At 40.4% G+C, this 16,178-nt stretch overlaps 1 protein-coding gene across 1 annotated transcript in view; it reads right to left on the bottom strand.

Moving 5' to 3' along the window:
- Positions 1–254: 254 nt before the first annotated feature.
- The window catches only part of LOC104271772 (protocadherin Fat 4-like), a 39,192-nt gene continuing 23,268 nt past the window's right edge, over positions 255–16,178 (bottom strand). The window contains exons 27-45 of the mRNA XM_009866556.1: positions 15,244–15,395; positions 13,968–14,136; positions 12,911–13,119; positions 12,041–12,220; positions 11,485–11,704; positions 10,631–10,789; positions 9,850–9,986; positions 8,927–9,070; positions 6,956–7,200; positions 6,635–6,744; positions 5,783–5,917; positions 5,460–5,644; positions 4,684–4,881; positions 4,226–4,320; positions 2,754–2,909; positions 2,091–2,288; positions 1,387–1,512; positions 791–992; positions 255–428 (exon numbers count right to left, since the gene is read on the bottom strand). Coding sequence (XP_009864858.1) covers positions 255–428; positions 791–992; positions 1,387–1,512; positions 2,091–2,288; positions 2,754–2,909; positions 4,226–4,320; positions 4,684–4,881; positions 5,460–5,644; positions 5,783–5,917; positions 6,635–6,744; positions 6,956–7,200; positions 8,927–9,070; positions 9,850–9,986; positions 10,631–10,789; positions 11,485–11,704; positions 12,041–12,220; positions 12,911–13,119; positions 13,968–14,136; positions 15,244–15,395 — 3,194 coding nt within the window. The remainder of the gene's footprint in view (positions 429–790; positions 993–1,386; positions 1,513–2,090; positions 2,289–2,753; positions 2,910–4,225; positions 4,321–4,683; positions 4,882–5,459; positions 5,645–5,782; positions 5,918–6,634; positions 6,745–6,955; positions 7,201–8,926; positions 9,071–9,849; positions 9,987–10,630; positions 10,790–11,484; positions 11,705–12,040; positions 12,221–12,910; positions 13,120–13,967; positions 14,137–15,243; positions 15,396–16,178) is intronic.

Here is a 16,178-nt window from a genome sequence, read left to right as displayed (position 1 = left end):
CGGGTTTATTGGCTTCCCCTCCGCACGCGCGGTACGAAACGGGGAAAAGAGCCCCGCGTACAGCCCTGCCCGTCCTGCCCATCGCCCGCACCACCAACACCAGGAGCAGCGGGAACTAAAATGTGGACAGAACGCCCATATTCTTGACAGCTTGTTTAATTCTCTACTGTTCCAGTGAGTGTCACTGGGGTTTGCCTAAAAATTTTCCTTATCATGCATTCTTAGTCAACAAAAAATACATCATTGATATCAGGCTAATTATCACGAGGATCGTCATCATCAGAATCATCAGCTTGAGGCTCTGCGTCCAAAATAATTGCCACTTCTGAAAACTTCACTCCTCTCAGTTCTTTATCAGAGGTGTGCGCTCTGAGATCAGGGGTTATGGAAAAAGCTGAGCCTTGATTTCCGCCTGTGAGAAAGGAGTCCTGCAAGAAAACAGCACGGATGAGGCAGAAAGCTACAAAGGGTAGAGTGTGGACAAATTCTAAGCAGAAGAAGTTGTACAACTTTCATAACTTGATGCTCACAAAGAAAGCATCATTTTCAAGGCTGCAAGTTTTTGGAGCAGCCCATGAGAACCCTTTACATATTCTGGAAAAGATGGAAAAGAGGCACCATTCTCCTTGGGATCACAAAGTCTTCCTCATCCTAAGCAGGGACAAACTCGCTTCCTCCTCAGAGATTTTCATTATTTCACAGAAGTTGGTTGCCCCTTTTTTTTTTTTAGTTCCATCACAACTTCACTTTTTTTCCCCACACCATTCTTTGCAATTGAAAAGCCAATTACCTGTTTTGTCGTGAATTCTGCAGCAGGCTGGGCATTTACAGTTCTAGGTTCAGCGGATTTTTCAGATGCTACATTTTCTTTATGTTCACCTTTGTAATATGTCTCAAGGTAACTCTGTTCTTCATCATCCCGAAGTACATCTTTGCCAGTATCACCTCCTGTCATGAATCTGTTGTTGCTGAACACTATTGCTTCAGTTTCTCTGAAAGCGGGTTAAGAGAATTCATATACTGTAAGTTTGCAAATAGTTAAGTGACAGAAATCTCAGCCCCTCTACATGCAGGGCTGTACGTACACTGATCTCAAAATTACTGGCATCTTGCCCAGTAGCTTTGTGTATCCTGATGGTTTTTTTCTGCATAAAGCTTAACGATTTGTTAAAGATTAAAGTAGGAATTTGCCCTTGTAATTGTCAATACAAGATTCAAAGGTATTAGCTTGTGTAGAGTTTTTAATTTACAGTTGTAAACAGTCTTAAAAATCGACCTATACACCAGTGAAAGATACAAGGAAAATCCTATGTTACCAGAATAAATTAGAACCACATCTTTTAATTTGTGGTTTTTACAGATGTGTGATACCAGCATTCTACTTACACATTATTCGTGTGCTCTAGTTCCCCTACGCTTGTCCGACTTCCATTTTGGTCAGCTGCATACAGATTATCAATTCCCCCGGTAATTTCAGCCTGCTGCTTAACCAAATGTTGTTGATAATACTTTCTGAAAATAAATACATTAAACTGTTCATTCCTTTTGAAGATTGGCTTTATAGTTGTTTGAAGAACTGAACACGAAGCACTTGTGTCATAAGATTAATACACGACTTTTATTTTCAGTATCATCCTGAGGATTAGTTTGGAGTATTCCCTATTTTTCTGTTATGGTAACAGGGTAAGTACCCACTGCCCTCCTGGAAACGTATTTGTTTTCCTCTGCTGGGCGGTCCTGCTGCCTCTGAAGTCAGCAGCAAAACCTCCCTTGTTTTCAGCATTCACAGGTTTAGAGGAGACTTATGTGGGGATATTACAGCTACTTGTGCTCCTCTTCACAGTTAAAATTTCCACTATCCACATTTCTCTGCTTTAAAAAGTATTTCTGCTCTTGCTGTGTGACGAAACACAAGAAGAAACCAACTGTCACTTACACATAGGGCGTCTAATATCTACCGTACAAGGCCAGGCCGTTTGATTTACACAAACATCAGTACTTTATGACATAAGTATTTTTCAAGCTGACATTTAAAGTAAGCTTATTAGGTGCAAGCCTAAATTGGATAGTTAAAGCAAAACTATTTATACCTTTTTTTCTTTTTGGTAATAACTACGTATACCAGGAAGGCCGTGAGAGTGCAGGCTAGCAGAACCCCAAGCACGATTGTTGCAATGAGTTCAGGAGTTGCTGAGTCTGCAGGAGTCTCTTCTATTTCAGCAATAACTGATGCTGAAAATACCGCCTCCAGTTCCGTCTCAATTTTACTCTTCTGCTCCCTAAGTTTTCTGAAGATAGACAAATGAAATGCTGATGATTTTTCAGGCCTTTGTTTTGACTTGAAGAATAGCAAAGAAAAATAACAGAATACAGTGCCCTGGTCCACCAAGACCTTTTCCAAAGGGGAAAAACTCATTTTCTAGCAACCAGCCCTGGTGCTTACGAGTCAGAATGCTGCAAAGTTCAGAAAATTGAACTTGAGAAGTCAGTGGCCTCTAAATCCACATACAAATACCAATAATGCTTTCCTCAGAGGAAAAGCCTTAATCACGTCTTTTACAAAGTGAAAATTACCTTTCAGTGAATAATGAAAGCTTTCTGAATCTAAAAATTCCATTTAAGGCTTGAGATAAGTAAGTCTCGTATAAAATGTTACTTGTTCTAAACCTGTCCGAGACATTAATAATTTTAAGGGAAACAAAACCTAGCTAGGGGAGCTCTGACACCCGGAAGACAGACTGTGCCATACGGACCTTTTTACATCTTCTGCAGGTACCTCCTGGTTTGCATCATCAAAAGCAATAATTTTTACATAGGTTACATCAGTGGTGCTTCTTGCTTTTCTTTCAGACTCATTGGAGTCGACGTCAATGATGTATACGTTCCACGTAAGTTTATCTTCCAGGACCCTGCCATCATATTAAGAAAACATTTTCAATTAACTGGGCAATGATAAATTCTTTTGTTCTGGAAATAAAATGATAGAAAAGTAGTACGTAATACACCATGTTGCAGATACTTAGTGGTTTAATCTAAATGTGTAAAAATACAGGATTGTCACCAGCAAGGGAATTAAGTTATTTGCCCAATATTGTTGAGCGATTGAGTAGCAGAGAAAAAAAAAATCCAGTTCTTGTCTCTGACTGAAAAGCAAATACACTTTTCATTAGTAGATGCTATTTAACTTTTGTACATAGCCTGAAAATTCTTAGGTAGTTGCCATTAGCATAACTGAACAATTAATTAGAGGAAGAAGGAGTTAAAAGCCCCATCACTTATGCCTAGATTTCATAACCGACGTTGCATAGTATGTCATATATTTACACATGCTTTTCAGAGTGACATATGGCTCCTTTCATGCTTGACGTTATTTTTTATGAATACAGGCAGTGATACCTTTAGAGTATCATAAACAGTAAAGGTGGGAAGAAGGGGAATTCAGTCCCATAATCCTTATTGTTTTCTCCTTTTTCACACTGGATGGGACCATTGGTACAGCTCATCCATCATTCTGACAGCAGTTAGTACCAGCTGCTTCAAAGAAAGCAGCAGAGCAGGTCTAGGGTTTCCATTTAATTTTTAGCAGCAAAAAATGGTGCCATAAGAGCATCAACATTACAAACTCATTTTTTCAGCCTTCAAAATGATTCCCCCTCAAAAGCACAGGACTCAATATTTCCAATATACTTTTACATATAACCAAACAAAAAATCTTGTATTTTCATTAACATGCCAAAAAGGCCGAAATATGTTTTTGATTGTTGCGTGGCCATTCACACCGTGGCACTGAGACCTCCTTGAGAAGATTTGCTGATGTGCTACAAGGAGGATTGTTTCATCTGTAGCAAAGGTGAGTTTGGTTTGTGGCTTCTGTCCTGTGTCTCCCCACATTTGTATCTTGAGCCTTCTACCCATGAAAACCTTTATCCTAGTTGTTAAATAAAGATCACAGAACCAGTGAGGTGGGAAGAGCCCTCATGATATCGTCTGGTCCAGTAACCTGTTTGATGTTCATCAGCTCAGGCCAAAGCCTCACCAGGTAAAAACTGGTGAATTCCTGTGAATTCCCTCAAATTATTTTGAACGGCATCAAACCGAAGGCCTAGCTTTTCACGGGCACTGGCTGTATCGCCTCCTCCATAGGCTGTCAGATCCCTATCTCAAAGGGACTCTAAATGTGTCATCAGTTATTGTATCACAATAAGCTTCACAGTTTCCGAAATACCTTTTTACTTCAGCGCTGTTTCTTTCAACAACGTTGATCTTCTGATTAAGTACCATCACCACAATGTTGTTACTGGAACTGGAATCAATGGTTACCTAATAAAGGAAAGGAATCACATGTAAGGTTTTCTACAGCATTTGTAACCTCTCTTAGATTGACTTTAAAAACCAAAACAAATAATAAGTAATAATAGTAATGATTAAAAAAAAACAAAACAGAAAAAACCCAGCTTGGATATAATTGATCTCTAAAATTCAGTCTTCATGCCAATATATTTTTACATGTCCATGGAAACAGCAACCTCATAATTCTGGCTTGAAAGTATGTAGTAAATACTGGTGTATCTGACACTCTCACTGTATGGTGCTAAGTATTTTTTTTGTCATCACCAAATGTAGCCTCTCTGTAGAGTTTGGACATGGAAGCAAATCAAGACTACAAATAGCAATCTCACTTACGTTGACTGTTGTCCGGGCTGTGAGTCTTCTTGTGCCTTGGTCTGCAGCTTCGACTTCCAGATAAAATGTTCCAGTCTTTCCTGCTACAGAGACTGTAAAAATCTGCCCTGTATTTTCATCAATGTCAAATTCACTCCTTTGATTATTCACTAAGCTGTACAGCAGAAGTCCATTGTCTCCTGAATCTGGATCTGTGGCCTGGGTTTGAAAAAGGGGTCACGTGTGAAACTCACTTTGTGGCTTTTGGGCAGCACATTGCTCTTCAGCCAGTAAGCTCTGCAGTTTCAATTTGTAAGACTGGAGTATTCCAGGACAGCGCTGTCATATTTTTCTCATTGTTCTAAAAGTGGGGCATGAACTATCAGAATCAGACCAAGGGACCAATGGCAAATTACATTTACCATAAAGTCTGAAGGATTCTACAGCTGCAAGCCTAGGAGCAGCAGGCTAGAACAGAGGGCTAACACCAGACTTAGGAAAAGACGATAAATATTCAATTTTGTGATTCATTTCCGTTTGGGGGCTGATAGATAACAAAGTGATTGATGGTGCCAAAGAGAGAACTACAGCCTGTGCAGTATATAATCCACAACAACAGCATGAGTCAGAACAGACTGCAATAGCTCTTCTGACAGACCCACAGACCAGCTCCCTAAACACCCCATCCTTCACCAGCGCCATGTTAAACCTGGATGACAGGCAAAATCAGTCTCAAGCTTTCAAGAGCAGATTTAACAGCTCCTTTAACACAGTTTAACTGTGGAACAAATCCAAACCTTTCCAAAGATTTCTACCCTCACAAAGAGCACAGAGATATACTCCACCTGAACTGTAATAACCGGGTACTTGTACGGCACAGAGCTCGGTATCCGAGCGGAGTAGGCATTATTCAAAAACACCGGCTCTTCATTTACGTCCTGCACTGAGATTGTCAGCATTGCCACGTTTTGAGCAAACAGTCCTGTTGAACAAACACGAGTTAACTGCAGCAACAAACACCAGCAAGGCACAACTGCCAAAGGGCAGCTCAGGCGGTGGCTTTGCGGCAGCGTCATTGCCCCAATTTAAGTTGAGAATGTGCTTCAAAGCAAAAAGTTACCTGAAAGCTGGACTTCTGCGGCAGATGAGAGGTTATCATTTGCTTCAATTAAAACCACATACTGAGAAACTTCCTCATAGTTCAAATTAATTGCTGTTCTCAGCTGACCACTTTCTGGATCCAATCTAAAATGGCCTGAAAGGAAAAACATGCACTTCAGTTGGTATAGCTAACATTTCACTTGTGTCCCCTCCTACCTCTTGTGTCTTAGTTGCTCTTAAGATGTTGCCATGAGTCCTCTGCTCTCAAGAATGTGAAATGCAACAACACTTCCACCGGCTGAACAGCAAAGGCATCACAGCTGGGGTCCTGTCCCAGACCAAACAGGCTTTAAACATGTAAAGGAACAACACGCTTTGAAAACAGAATTGTACCTATTAGTTGCACACCTGCTTTTTCACCGATTTTCAGGTTTGCTCACAGTTTTTAACTATTTTTTCCTGTGTTTGCCAAATGCAGTCGCAGCACAGTCAAAAAAAGCGGAGGGCAGATGCCCTGATGTAGGTGCAAATGCAAGGAAATGATAGACTAGAAATGACTGACAGGGAGGAAGCTGCTTGCTAGCTACGACTTCTATTTTGGCTCCCTCAGCCTGCAAATCATCCTCACTTAAGACCACAGGAACCCATTTTCCAGCAAGTTATAGCACTCTCTTTAGCCAAAGACTAATAAGTCCATGCTGAAGAGCTCTGAAAGAAATTCTTTTTGCAATTTGTGGGTTTTGTTGTTTGGTTTTTTTTTAAATGACACAAAGTTTTATCCTGGCTTTCCATCTCCTCATTTGCATACAGCAACATCAGCCACACAAAAGACAGGTTATTCTGTTACTTTAGTAAGGGAAACACTACTCACCTTGTTCATTGCCAGATACAACTCTGTAATCAATCGCTGTTCCCAAAGTTTCAACCACAGCAAAAACATAAATTAAGTGATCCACTCCTGTGTTTTCCAAAACAGATACACTAATACAGAAAATAAATGATAAATCATAATGTTAAATGTCTGAGTAGTTGTTGCATTGGCAGGCTTTGAAATACTACTCTTTCAGAGCGAGTTCTTTATGGAAAATCCTGCCCCTCCCCTAGTTGTTTGCTAGAGCTCACTGACTTTGAGTGCATTTTGCACTACCTGGAGAATATGCACCAGTTATATAACTCAATAGGAAAGCCTCACCTGATTTCGCTCTCATTAAACCGAGGAACGAATGGACGGTTTTCGGACACGTTGAGAGTAATTGTAGCAGTGTCATTTAAAGATGGAGAGCCTCTGTCCCTAGCCATCACTGTTAGGCGGATCTCTCCAGATCTAGACAGATTTCCAGTAGTAATTATTTTCCCCTCATTCATATCTTCTATCAGGAAGAACTGGCTGGAGTTTTGATCTGGGAGGATGTAGTACTCAATAAGGCCATTTTGCCCCTGCCATGAAAGGAGAGCAACTTCATGAAATTCTTGCTTGCAGGACCACATGATTTCAGTGCCCCAAGACTTGCTGGAATCTGAATATTTCCATGGTTAAATCGACAGAATGCCAGAGGTGTTTTAAATAGCTAGAACCAGGCTCAAAGCTACTTTGAGCTCAAGCTGTAACACAAGAGCAGAGCCCCCTGATTCCCGCAAATTAATTTTAATGTTCAAAGATAAAAAAAAAAATCCCATAGCGATACTAAAGAAAACTACACGCACTGGGAGTAAACTTTGCAAGGTAGGCTAAACACTGAAGCAGGAGATTTGACAATGTCTAAACGTCTCTCGTGAATTTGAGAATGGTGAATTTATTTTGAGAATGAAAACTTGGGGTTAGCTGTGGTAGGATGGGTGCGATAAAAACACAAAGCAGAAGAAAAGTCACAAGCAGTTGGCCCGTTACACAGTAAAAATGTGAAGAAAAAAAATAAATCTCTAAGGAAAATAAGTTAAGGACACATGTGGAGAGGGACAATCAGAGTAGTGAAAGAGAATCATCTCAAGGTGTGATGTCAACAAGAATAAGCCAAAGTCCCTTGGATCCTGTTCATGCCTTGAGGAGAAGCACGGCCTCCCCACTGCTGTGAGAGTGAGCCCTACTCCTGCCTGCCACAGGAGCGCCTGACACGTTTTACTCTACGCACATCACTTCACTTTCCCAAGAAAAGCCGTTCTGACAAACCCCTGGGGTTCGCTCTGTCGCACTTCACTCTGTATCTCTGAAAAGCGTTGCGTTCTGTACTTCCATGGCTCTGCAGCAGCAGGATCAAGCCCTACCGCGAACATCTGTTGTCCCTAAGTAATCTGTAGATTTATAATTATTTCAGGAACAGGGACAAAGTCTAATGCCTTCAGTGTTGGACTCTGCCCCAGAATCCTGACAAGGTGGCACAGGGAGGATGAGGGCCACTCTGCATGGCAGAGGACCAGGCAGGGTCTCAGTGTAGATCTCTCAGAGTCCAGCAATTTTCCTCAACAATTTCACTTTTTATATAAAATCATTGAGAAGGATGGTTAAAAAAGGCGCTGCCAGATTATTTGTGGCAACATATCACAGCTGCAGCTATTTTAACCAAAACGGCGTGTGAAGCAATAGGAAGGCACCTACTACACCTATCTTGTCACTTCTAGATGTTTTGTCTTTTAAATTCTATAATTATTGGTGATGTTGTCATGGTGACCTTATCGACTACTGGATATCTCTGCTGGTGCCTGGATGAGTGCCGCAGAGAGATACTGAACAAAATTGGTTTTAAAACTGGGGACAGTGGGAATTAGCTGGGGTACCAGACTTCAGAGACTTTTGGTAAGCTAACACTTCCATGTTCAATTTGATGCCTAGCTTTGAATCCACTTGAATTTCTGAAGTAAAAGACACTCAATTGCTTCAGTCCTTGTATACTTCTGAAAGACCAGTACAACTTCATGTAATAAAGGGAAAAATTAAGGCAAATATAGCTGACATGCCCAAAGACGGGGAGTACATCAATGTCAAGGCAGAAACATCAAGAGACCTAATTTCCAATTCCCAGTGCTGTTAGTCAATCAGAATTCACTTTCTGCTACATTTGGTATTTTATGCCTGGAGAAGTGTTTTGCTCAAATCAGGACAAGAACAGAGGAAAGCCTATTTGGGTTGCAGCTTAAAGCAGTGTCAAAATCAAACAGGAGTGGTTACCTGATCTTTGTCGGTAGCGGTCACCGTTATGACATGAGCACCTACAGGATTAATCATGTTTATAGAAGCGGAATAGGAATTCTGAGCAAACACTGGAGCATTATCATTCACATCAATCACTAGAACAGTGACATAAGTAGTTTCCTAGAAAACAAAATGGTTTCATGCATTTTAGAATATTTAGAATGTCTGATTTAGCCACATATGCAACAAAAAGTATAAAACGGACTTTGCAGATCATAGAATCCTAGAATGGCCTAGGCTAGAAGGGACCTTAGAGATCATCTAATCCAGCCTCCCTGTCATGGGCAGGGACACCTCTCAACTACATCAGGCTACACAGATGCTGTAGTAAAATAGTGTGTTGTGTTTAATTTTGTTAACTCAGCATACAGGATATTAATACAAAAAAGGGAAGATTTCAATGTTGCAGTAGGATTTACATCTTGAAAGGTGTCTGAATGAGTAAGAATGGGATGTATTTAAGAGGCCAACATGTCCTACTACAGCTGCTAGAGTTACAGGAACCACACATGTTCTAGTACTGTTAAATAAAAGTATGTAGTATCTTTCTGAATAAAAGAAATACAGCAGAACTAGAACAATTTCCTGAAAATTACTTTCTCTCCCATGAAAAATTTTCACAGCGCTTAAAGTACTAACAGCAGCAGGCAAGAATTCTAGTTCCCTGATACAGTCTGCAAACAATTTAGGGTCAAATTCCATCATGCACGATTTTGAAATATTTCCAGTAATTATGGAGTATAATACTATTCAGCAAGGACAAAGGTTGCAAAAGTCTGACTCTAAGTATGATTAGGTGACTAATCTATTCTGTACAATAAATATCTTTGACAGATCTCCTTCCCACTAGTTCAAAATTCACTCTGAATAGAAAACTCACTACAATAACAGACTTTTACCTGAAAGAAAGGGGCAGATTTACTGTTGACTGCATTCACTGTAAGGTTGAATTTATTCATGCTTTCATAGTCTGGAGAGTTCTTTATCTTAATGTTGCCATCTATTTCATCTATTTCAAATATATTTCCTCCACCACCTGAGATATATTGAAAGAAGCATTATCCATGAATACATCTTAGAAACACACTCTTAAATTATACGTTTACTTGTGGCTTGAGCTCATTAGGAAAAAAAAATATTTAACTACCATATAGTTAATGTAGAAGGAAAACAGAAAATATTTTGCGCAGACGAGCATTTGAAATGTGAGCCAACAGAATGGATTAACAAGTTTTGCTGTCATATTCAAAAAGTAATAGTGCTTGAGGCACACAAATGGCAATGGACACCACACTGGAGTTCCTCCAAGCCTGTCCAACTCTTAGAGGAGATCAGAGGTGTTCCAGGGCACTTTTACAGTCCTCTGACCTTCTGTACATTCAGTCTCATGTTTGCTGCTTGCAACAGTCATGAAGAACTGTAACAAGATAGTGCTTCTTCTAAGATCTCTAAGAGAAGATGTCACTGAATTTATTATGTCTCTAAGGAAAGTGGACTGAGTGCCACACAGACCTGAAGGGAAATCAGTTTGACTGCCAAAAGACCTGGCAGCGATTTTCACTGGGTTTGGCCACCCTTGTCCAAAACCACCTCAAAGTCTGTATGTGTATTGGACGTAAAAGACTCTAAAAACCTATAAACTGTGTAAACATTGCTCTTGATGGCCTGTTCAATAAAAACCAGCCATTTTAGCTCCTGCAGGATGTGGTCCAGAGGGGTCTAAATCTCCATCTCTGGCAGATTTAGGGGCCGAGGCAACAGGAGTGCTCTTCTCAACAGCAATGCCATGAGCTACCCCAGTTAAATGGGACAGGAAGCACGAGTCAGAGCGCTCAGTCACTGCAGTTGACGAACCAGCACATTAACGTAAAATGAAATTGAAAGACACTTTATATGAATGACCTGGGCAGAGATCCGAGGTGGCAGAAGAGGTGACCTGCTGTCTGTTGGGGCACTCCTGCTGCAGAGGTAAAGGTGGCCAGCACAAGGGGGAAAACCACAGCTCTCTAGCAGCCATCAATAATGAAACAGGTCCCCGACACACTTGTGATACCATTTAATATCTGCTCCTAGAAGCTGTGATATGCTTGCAATCCACAGGCTGAGGAGAGGCTTAATTTAGCAGCATTTAATACCCGGCACAAGCACAACGAGTTCTACAAGGCAGGCATCAGTTAGGCTCTAGATCCTTATTCCTCATTCGAGGTGGCTATCGGCATTTTTTTTTTTCATCAAGATTACTCCTGCTGACTGCAGCTATGGCAGGAGTTTTGAAAAAAAGATTATTTTTTTAGAGAATCGGGTATGATTTAGAGCAGAACAACTTGTAGTTTCTGCACAGGACGTTCCCAACTCAATCAGTTTGAAAGCTGTATGAGCATAAATTAGTAAAATACCAAACCAGGTGAAAGTGAACCTTCTTGGCTTATGTGGAAAGGAGTTAGGAGATAACACACATAATACTATTTACACTTGTAACAGTATAGACAACAAAGTGACAGCTGTTGCAGTGCAGCGAGAAAGTTCCTTGTTACCTGTAAGGCTATACAGAACAAAGGCATGGTCTCCCGTGTCATTGTCTTTTGCTGTGATTTTTCCAACTATGAATCCCACAGGTGCATTTTCATTTACACTGAATTCAGCCACTGGATCAAAGACAGGTTTACAGTCATTAACATCAATGATCTTTATCACAACTGTGCAGTAACCTCTTTTCTTCTCAGGGATTCCATGATCTTCAGCATATACCACCACCTGTGAGCCACACAATTATTGGTAATGAGAAGTCATACAAATAGGTACTTGCATAAAGATTAAAAAAAATCTTGGTGCATTTTAAACTTTGGAGTATTTTTAGAAATCCATAGTCAAATTATGAACTCACTTGAAAATGACTAAAAAAACTTAAGGAGTATTTGGTCAATTAAAACTGTCTTTTTATATAGAACCAACAAATTCCCCAATGTTTTTGCTTGAAGCAAAGTAAGATCAAGCAATATCCAGCTAAACAAAACCAAAAGGTGTTGCGTGTTACCCAAGGGAAAGATAAAGAGTTCTGAATAGTGAAGACTTAAGAAATCTAAAGCAAACCTGATACTCTGTAGGTTCCTCTTCATAATCAAAGGGGGCAGTGGAATAAAGAGTTCCAGTTGCTTCATCTATCCTGAATTTTAGTCCACCTCCATTAAGAATGCCATAGGTTAGCAAGCCATTGCTACCTGTATCGTTATCCTGAGCTTTCAGCTGGACAATCGGAGTAGCGGATAAATTCTGTGGATGAGGAACAGACTGAGGCTGTCAGAGACTCGTGAGCTGCAATGTCTTGAATTATGTGAAAGGGAGATGTAATAGATGCTGCATACACTTACAATAGCACAGACATTTTAAAATCCAAATTCTACAACCTGTTCAGCAGAATCGGTTGTTTTTTGTCATTTACAAAAAGAACTACTTCTCACCATGTCTCTACCTACAACAGAAAACTTCAGGAAGAAAAAATCACCATGATTTCAAACAGACTTGCTATTGAGGAATTATTCATGTTTAACAGGCTCTACTCCTAGAAACTCAATGGAAGTTCTCAACTTCAAAATCATGTTTCTCTCTGAACACTATTTGGCTAATAATTACCCTTTTCAAAACAAATAATCTATTTTCAAAATGTTAATTGCATAAAGATTGACAGTAAATGTCACCATTTTACTTGCAGAGCCACTTGAGACCTGATCTGATTTGATCCAACAGGGCATCCCGCAATTCCTACCATGTGAATATTTCAGATGGAAATTAATTTCTAAGGCGGGGAAATGTGATTCTAACATTCTCCATTAAACTAACTGGGAACATTAAAAAGAGGTTTAATAATTAAACCTGTATTTCACTCAATTTTGGAAATGGACCAGGTTAATAATTATTATTTTGAGGCCTTTTGTCATTCAGTTTGGATGACATTTTTCTTACCTCCTTCAATGTTGCTTCTACTAGAGAGGATGGGAAAACTGGAGGGAAATCATTTTCATCAATAACTTCTACTTTCACAGAAACTTCATTAAATATGCCAGCATGAGATGAATCTGTTGCTCGCACATTGAAAATGATTGGAAAATCTTCCACTGTCAAATTCTTTTTTGTTCTTACAATACCAGTGGATGAATTGATAAAGAAATACTCTGTTTAAGAAAAACATAAATTGTTCTGTTTATGATTTCATTAGTTAAAGCTGAAGATACAAACCCTTCAATGCAAACTATGCATTATGAATATGAATGTTACAGTATTCTTCAAAGAACAAAATAAAATTCAACATGAATTTATGAGAATGTCACATATAACCAGGGCCGTAATTAACAAAATCAAATAGTTCAGAAGGTCAGATGGGAACCAAAGGGGAGTAAGTTCACTCCACCACTCTCCACCTTCCTCTGAAACACTGAGTTTGTCCCTGTCTCAGTCAGAAGTTATTTTATTTCATATGAAGTCCTGTTCTTGCTGAAGATGAGCAACTGTGGAAATCACTTCAAGGCGACTACAACTTCATACCAAACACTTCACAAAAAAGAAATACAATACCATAAAATCAGCTCTATATTCAGTTAAAGACACATGACAAAGCACTGATCCAACCAAAACCATGTAAACGTTCTACGCATTCACATTTGTTAAGAAAATGTTGTCGAGTTAGTTTTTCTGTCAGCAGTCTTTGTGTTGAATGAGCTATTCCTTCTCCAGTCACCATAACTTTATGCCTGACCAGGTACCGCCTGATCTTCCTGTAGCAGACAAAGCACTCATCTGGCGCAGCCAGTTCTGTATCATGTGGCTCTCTCTAATCTGACAGAAATTCTGTCATGTGCCCGCACCTGATCCATACCAAATTTGTACCGCTGGTTGATACGCATCCAGTATTAATGGCTGAGATAAAAGTGAAAGGAGAGAGAGAAGAAACAACCAAAAAAATCTCTGCAGCGCCTGTTGCTCAACACACCCTCTCCCTTGTTACTTCATGTACGGAGCTTACCCTTTTCATTTCCAGATACGATCTCGTAGATCACAGGGGCCTTGTACAACACGCTGATCTGTACCACAAACGTATCCGGCAGCGCTTTCTCACTCAGAGGGGCAGGCTGGTAGCCTGATACTGAGAACACCGGGAGGGAAAAGTTGACGGGAGCTATTGTTACTGAGACCTGCAGAGAAAAGGACATGACCACGGGGGTTATGTTTTCAGGTTGGGCAGACTTTTCTTTTGAGGTGTGCAACAGCGGAAGTTCAGAACTTTGTTGGCAAGAAAGAGTCCATGAGTGCTGCGTGCTGTTTGACATGTTAATGCCTTGAAGGCAGCGAAAGTTAGTGAAAAACACCAGCAACCTCAGGGGTTTAGGTCATCCATACGCTTCCCTAATTACAAAGAGGGATTCTCGTTCGTCATGTTCAGTACTTCTCAGAATTAACTGACTTGCTGAAAAGCTCTCAGAGAGAGGTGCTGATTTGTATTTGCAACAAATTCTTCCACTGGAGAATGTATGATCAGGGCAGGAGCTTGGAAGTACAGTATTTTAAAATTGTTATAACTGACTTTATAGATGAAAAAGGTGACAGATGGTAAATAAATAATACCCACTGCTTCAGAAAAATAAAGATAATTTTTTCTAAATGATGCCAGACAGCTACTGCCCAATATTCTGAAGAATGAGGGCTCAAAAGTTTGCATTTTAAGGTTCTGTTGAACATAATTTTCTACATGCCTTTATCCACATACATTTCTAGTTTGTTTTTTTTTTTAATTCTGCTAAGCCATGCTATTTAGTGGCAAAAGATCACCAGCCAGTTATATGCACTGTGTAAAAAAAAATAAAATATTTATTTCATCACATTTACATCTCTCAGTCTTCAACTGAGAATTTATTCTTTCTTTTATTATATGAAAATGAACAGGAACACCTTACTTGGTGCCTCCTATTTATTCTGTCGCATACTTCCCCTACGTCCCCTCTTTGACCTTGCACACAAGTCACCACTCCTCTTAACCTTCCTCCCTCACAGTCTGGAGTCTGTTTTTCTTTTCTGAAATGGCATGATCAAAACAATGATAGCTGATGTGCCAGCAATTGCTAAGGCAGTAGAACTTTGTAACTGTTACCATCTTGTACCCTGTTCCTGAAACAAAAGCAGGACTCAGACATTCCAATTCCCGTTTTGCATAGTTTTGCCTTGCTAATACCCATTTCCTGGTGTAGTTACACTCAGTTTAGAACAGTTGAGCAAATAAGACACTAAGGCAAAAATTTTAGTACCTTTGCAGAAGTTGAAAGAGGCGGCAGACCTGAATCCGTTGCAGTGACCACCAAGGGGTAATAGAGGGGAGCAGTCTGTTTGGATAAGTCTCTTGTTATTGTGAGTATTCCTGTGGTTTTGGAGACACTAAAGAGACCTTCTGAGTTTCCACCTGAAGACAGAAGGTTGATGTTCAGTGGAGCCAGCAGGAGACAAGCAACTGACTTAGATGCCCAGAATTTAAGAAACATGGGTTGAAATCCTAATCCGTGTATGTGATTTGGAGCAAGACACCTGGCCTCTCGACTCTGTGTCACAGAGTGGTTTGGGCTGGAAGGGCCCTCGTGAGGCCTCTGCTGCACCCTCTTGGCTCCAAGCAGAGTCATGAATGAACTCAGAGCAGGTTGCTTAAGGTTCTGGTCCATAAGGTGCTGAAAACCTCCAAGAACAGCCTGTCTGGGCAACCTGTTCTGGTACTTTATTATTTTTACTGAGAACTTTTTTTCCTCCCCCTTTGCATCCAGTCAGAACCTGCCATTTCAATTTATGACCATTACGTCTCAATCTCATGTCATGCAGCTTAGTTTAGCAGGTGATTGTCCCTCTGTACTCAGCACAGGTGAGGCCACACCTTGAGTATTGTGTTCAGTTTTGGGCACCTCAGTATAAGAGAGATATCGAGGTGTTGGAGCGAGTGCAGAGGAGGGCAACAAAGCTGGTGAAGGGCCTGGAGAACAGACCTTATGAGGAGCGATTGAGGGAGCTGGGTCTGTTCACTTTGACGAAGAGGAGGCTGAGGGGGGATCTCATCATGCTCTACAATTACTTGAAAGGACATTGTAGAGAGGTTGGTGCTGGTCTCTTCTCACAGGTAATTAGGGACAGAACCAGGGGGAACGGTTTCAATTGCAACAGGGCAAATTTAAGCTGGACATTAGGAAGAAATTCTTCATGG

This window comes from Apaloderma vittatum, unplaced genomic scaffold, assembly GCF_000703405.1.
Source record: "Apaloderma vittatum isolate BGI_N311 unplaced genomic scaffold, ASM70340v1 scaffold13080, whole genome shotgun sequence".
Taxonomy (NCBI): domain Eukaryota; kingdom Metazoa; phylum Chordata; class Aves; order Trogoniformes; family Trogonidae; genus Apaloderma; species Apaloderma vittatum.
Note: the sequence above shows the minus strand (reverse complement) of the source record. Positions and strands in the feature narration are given on the sequence as shown.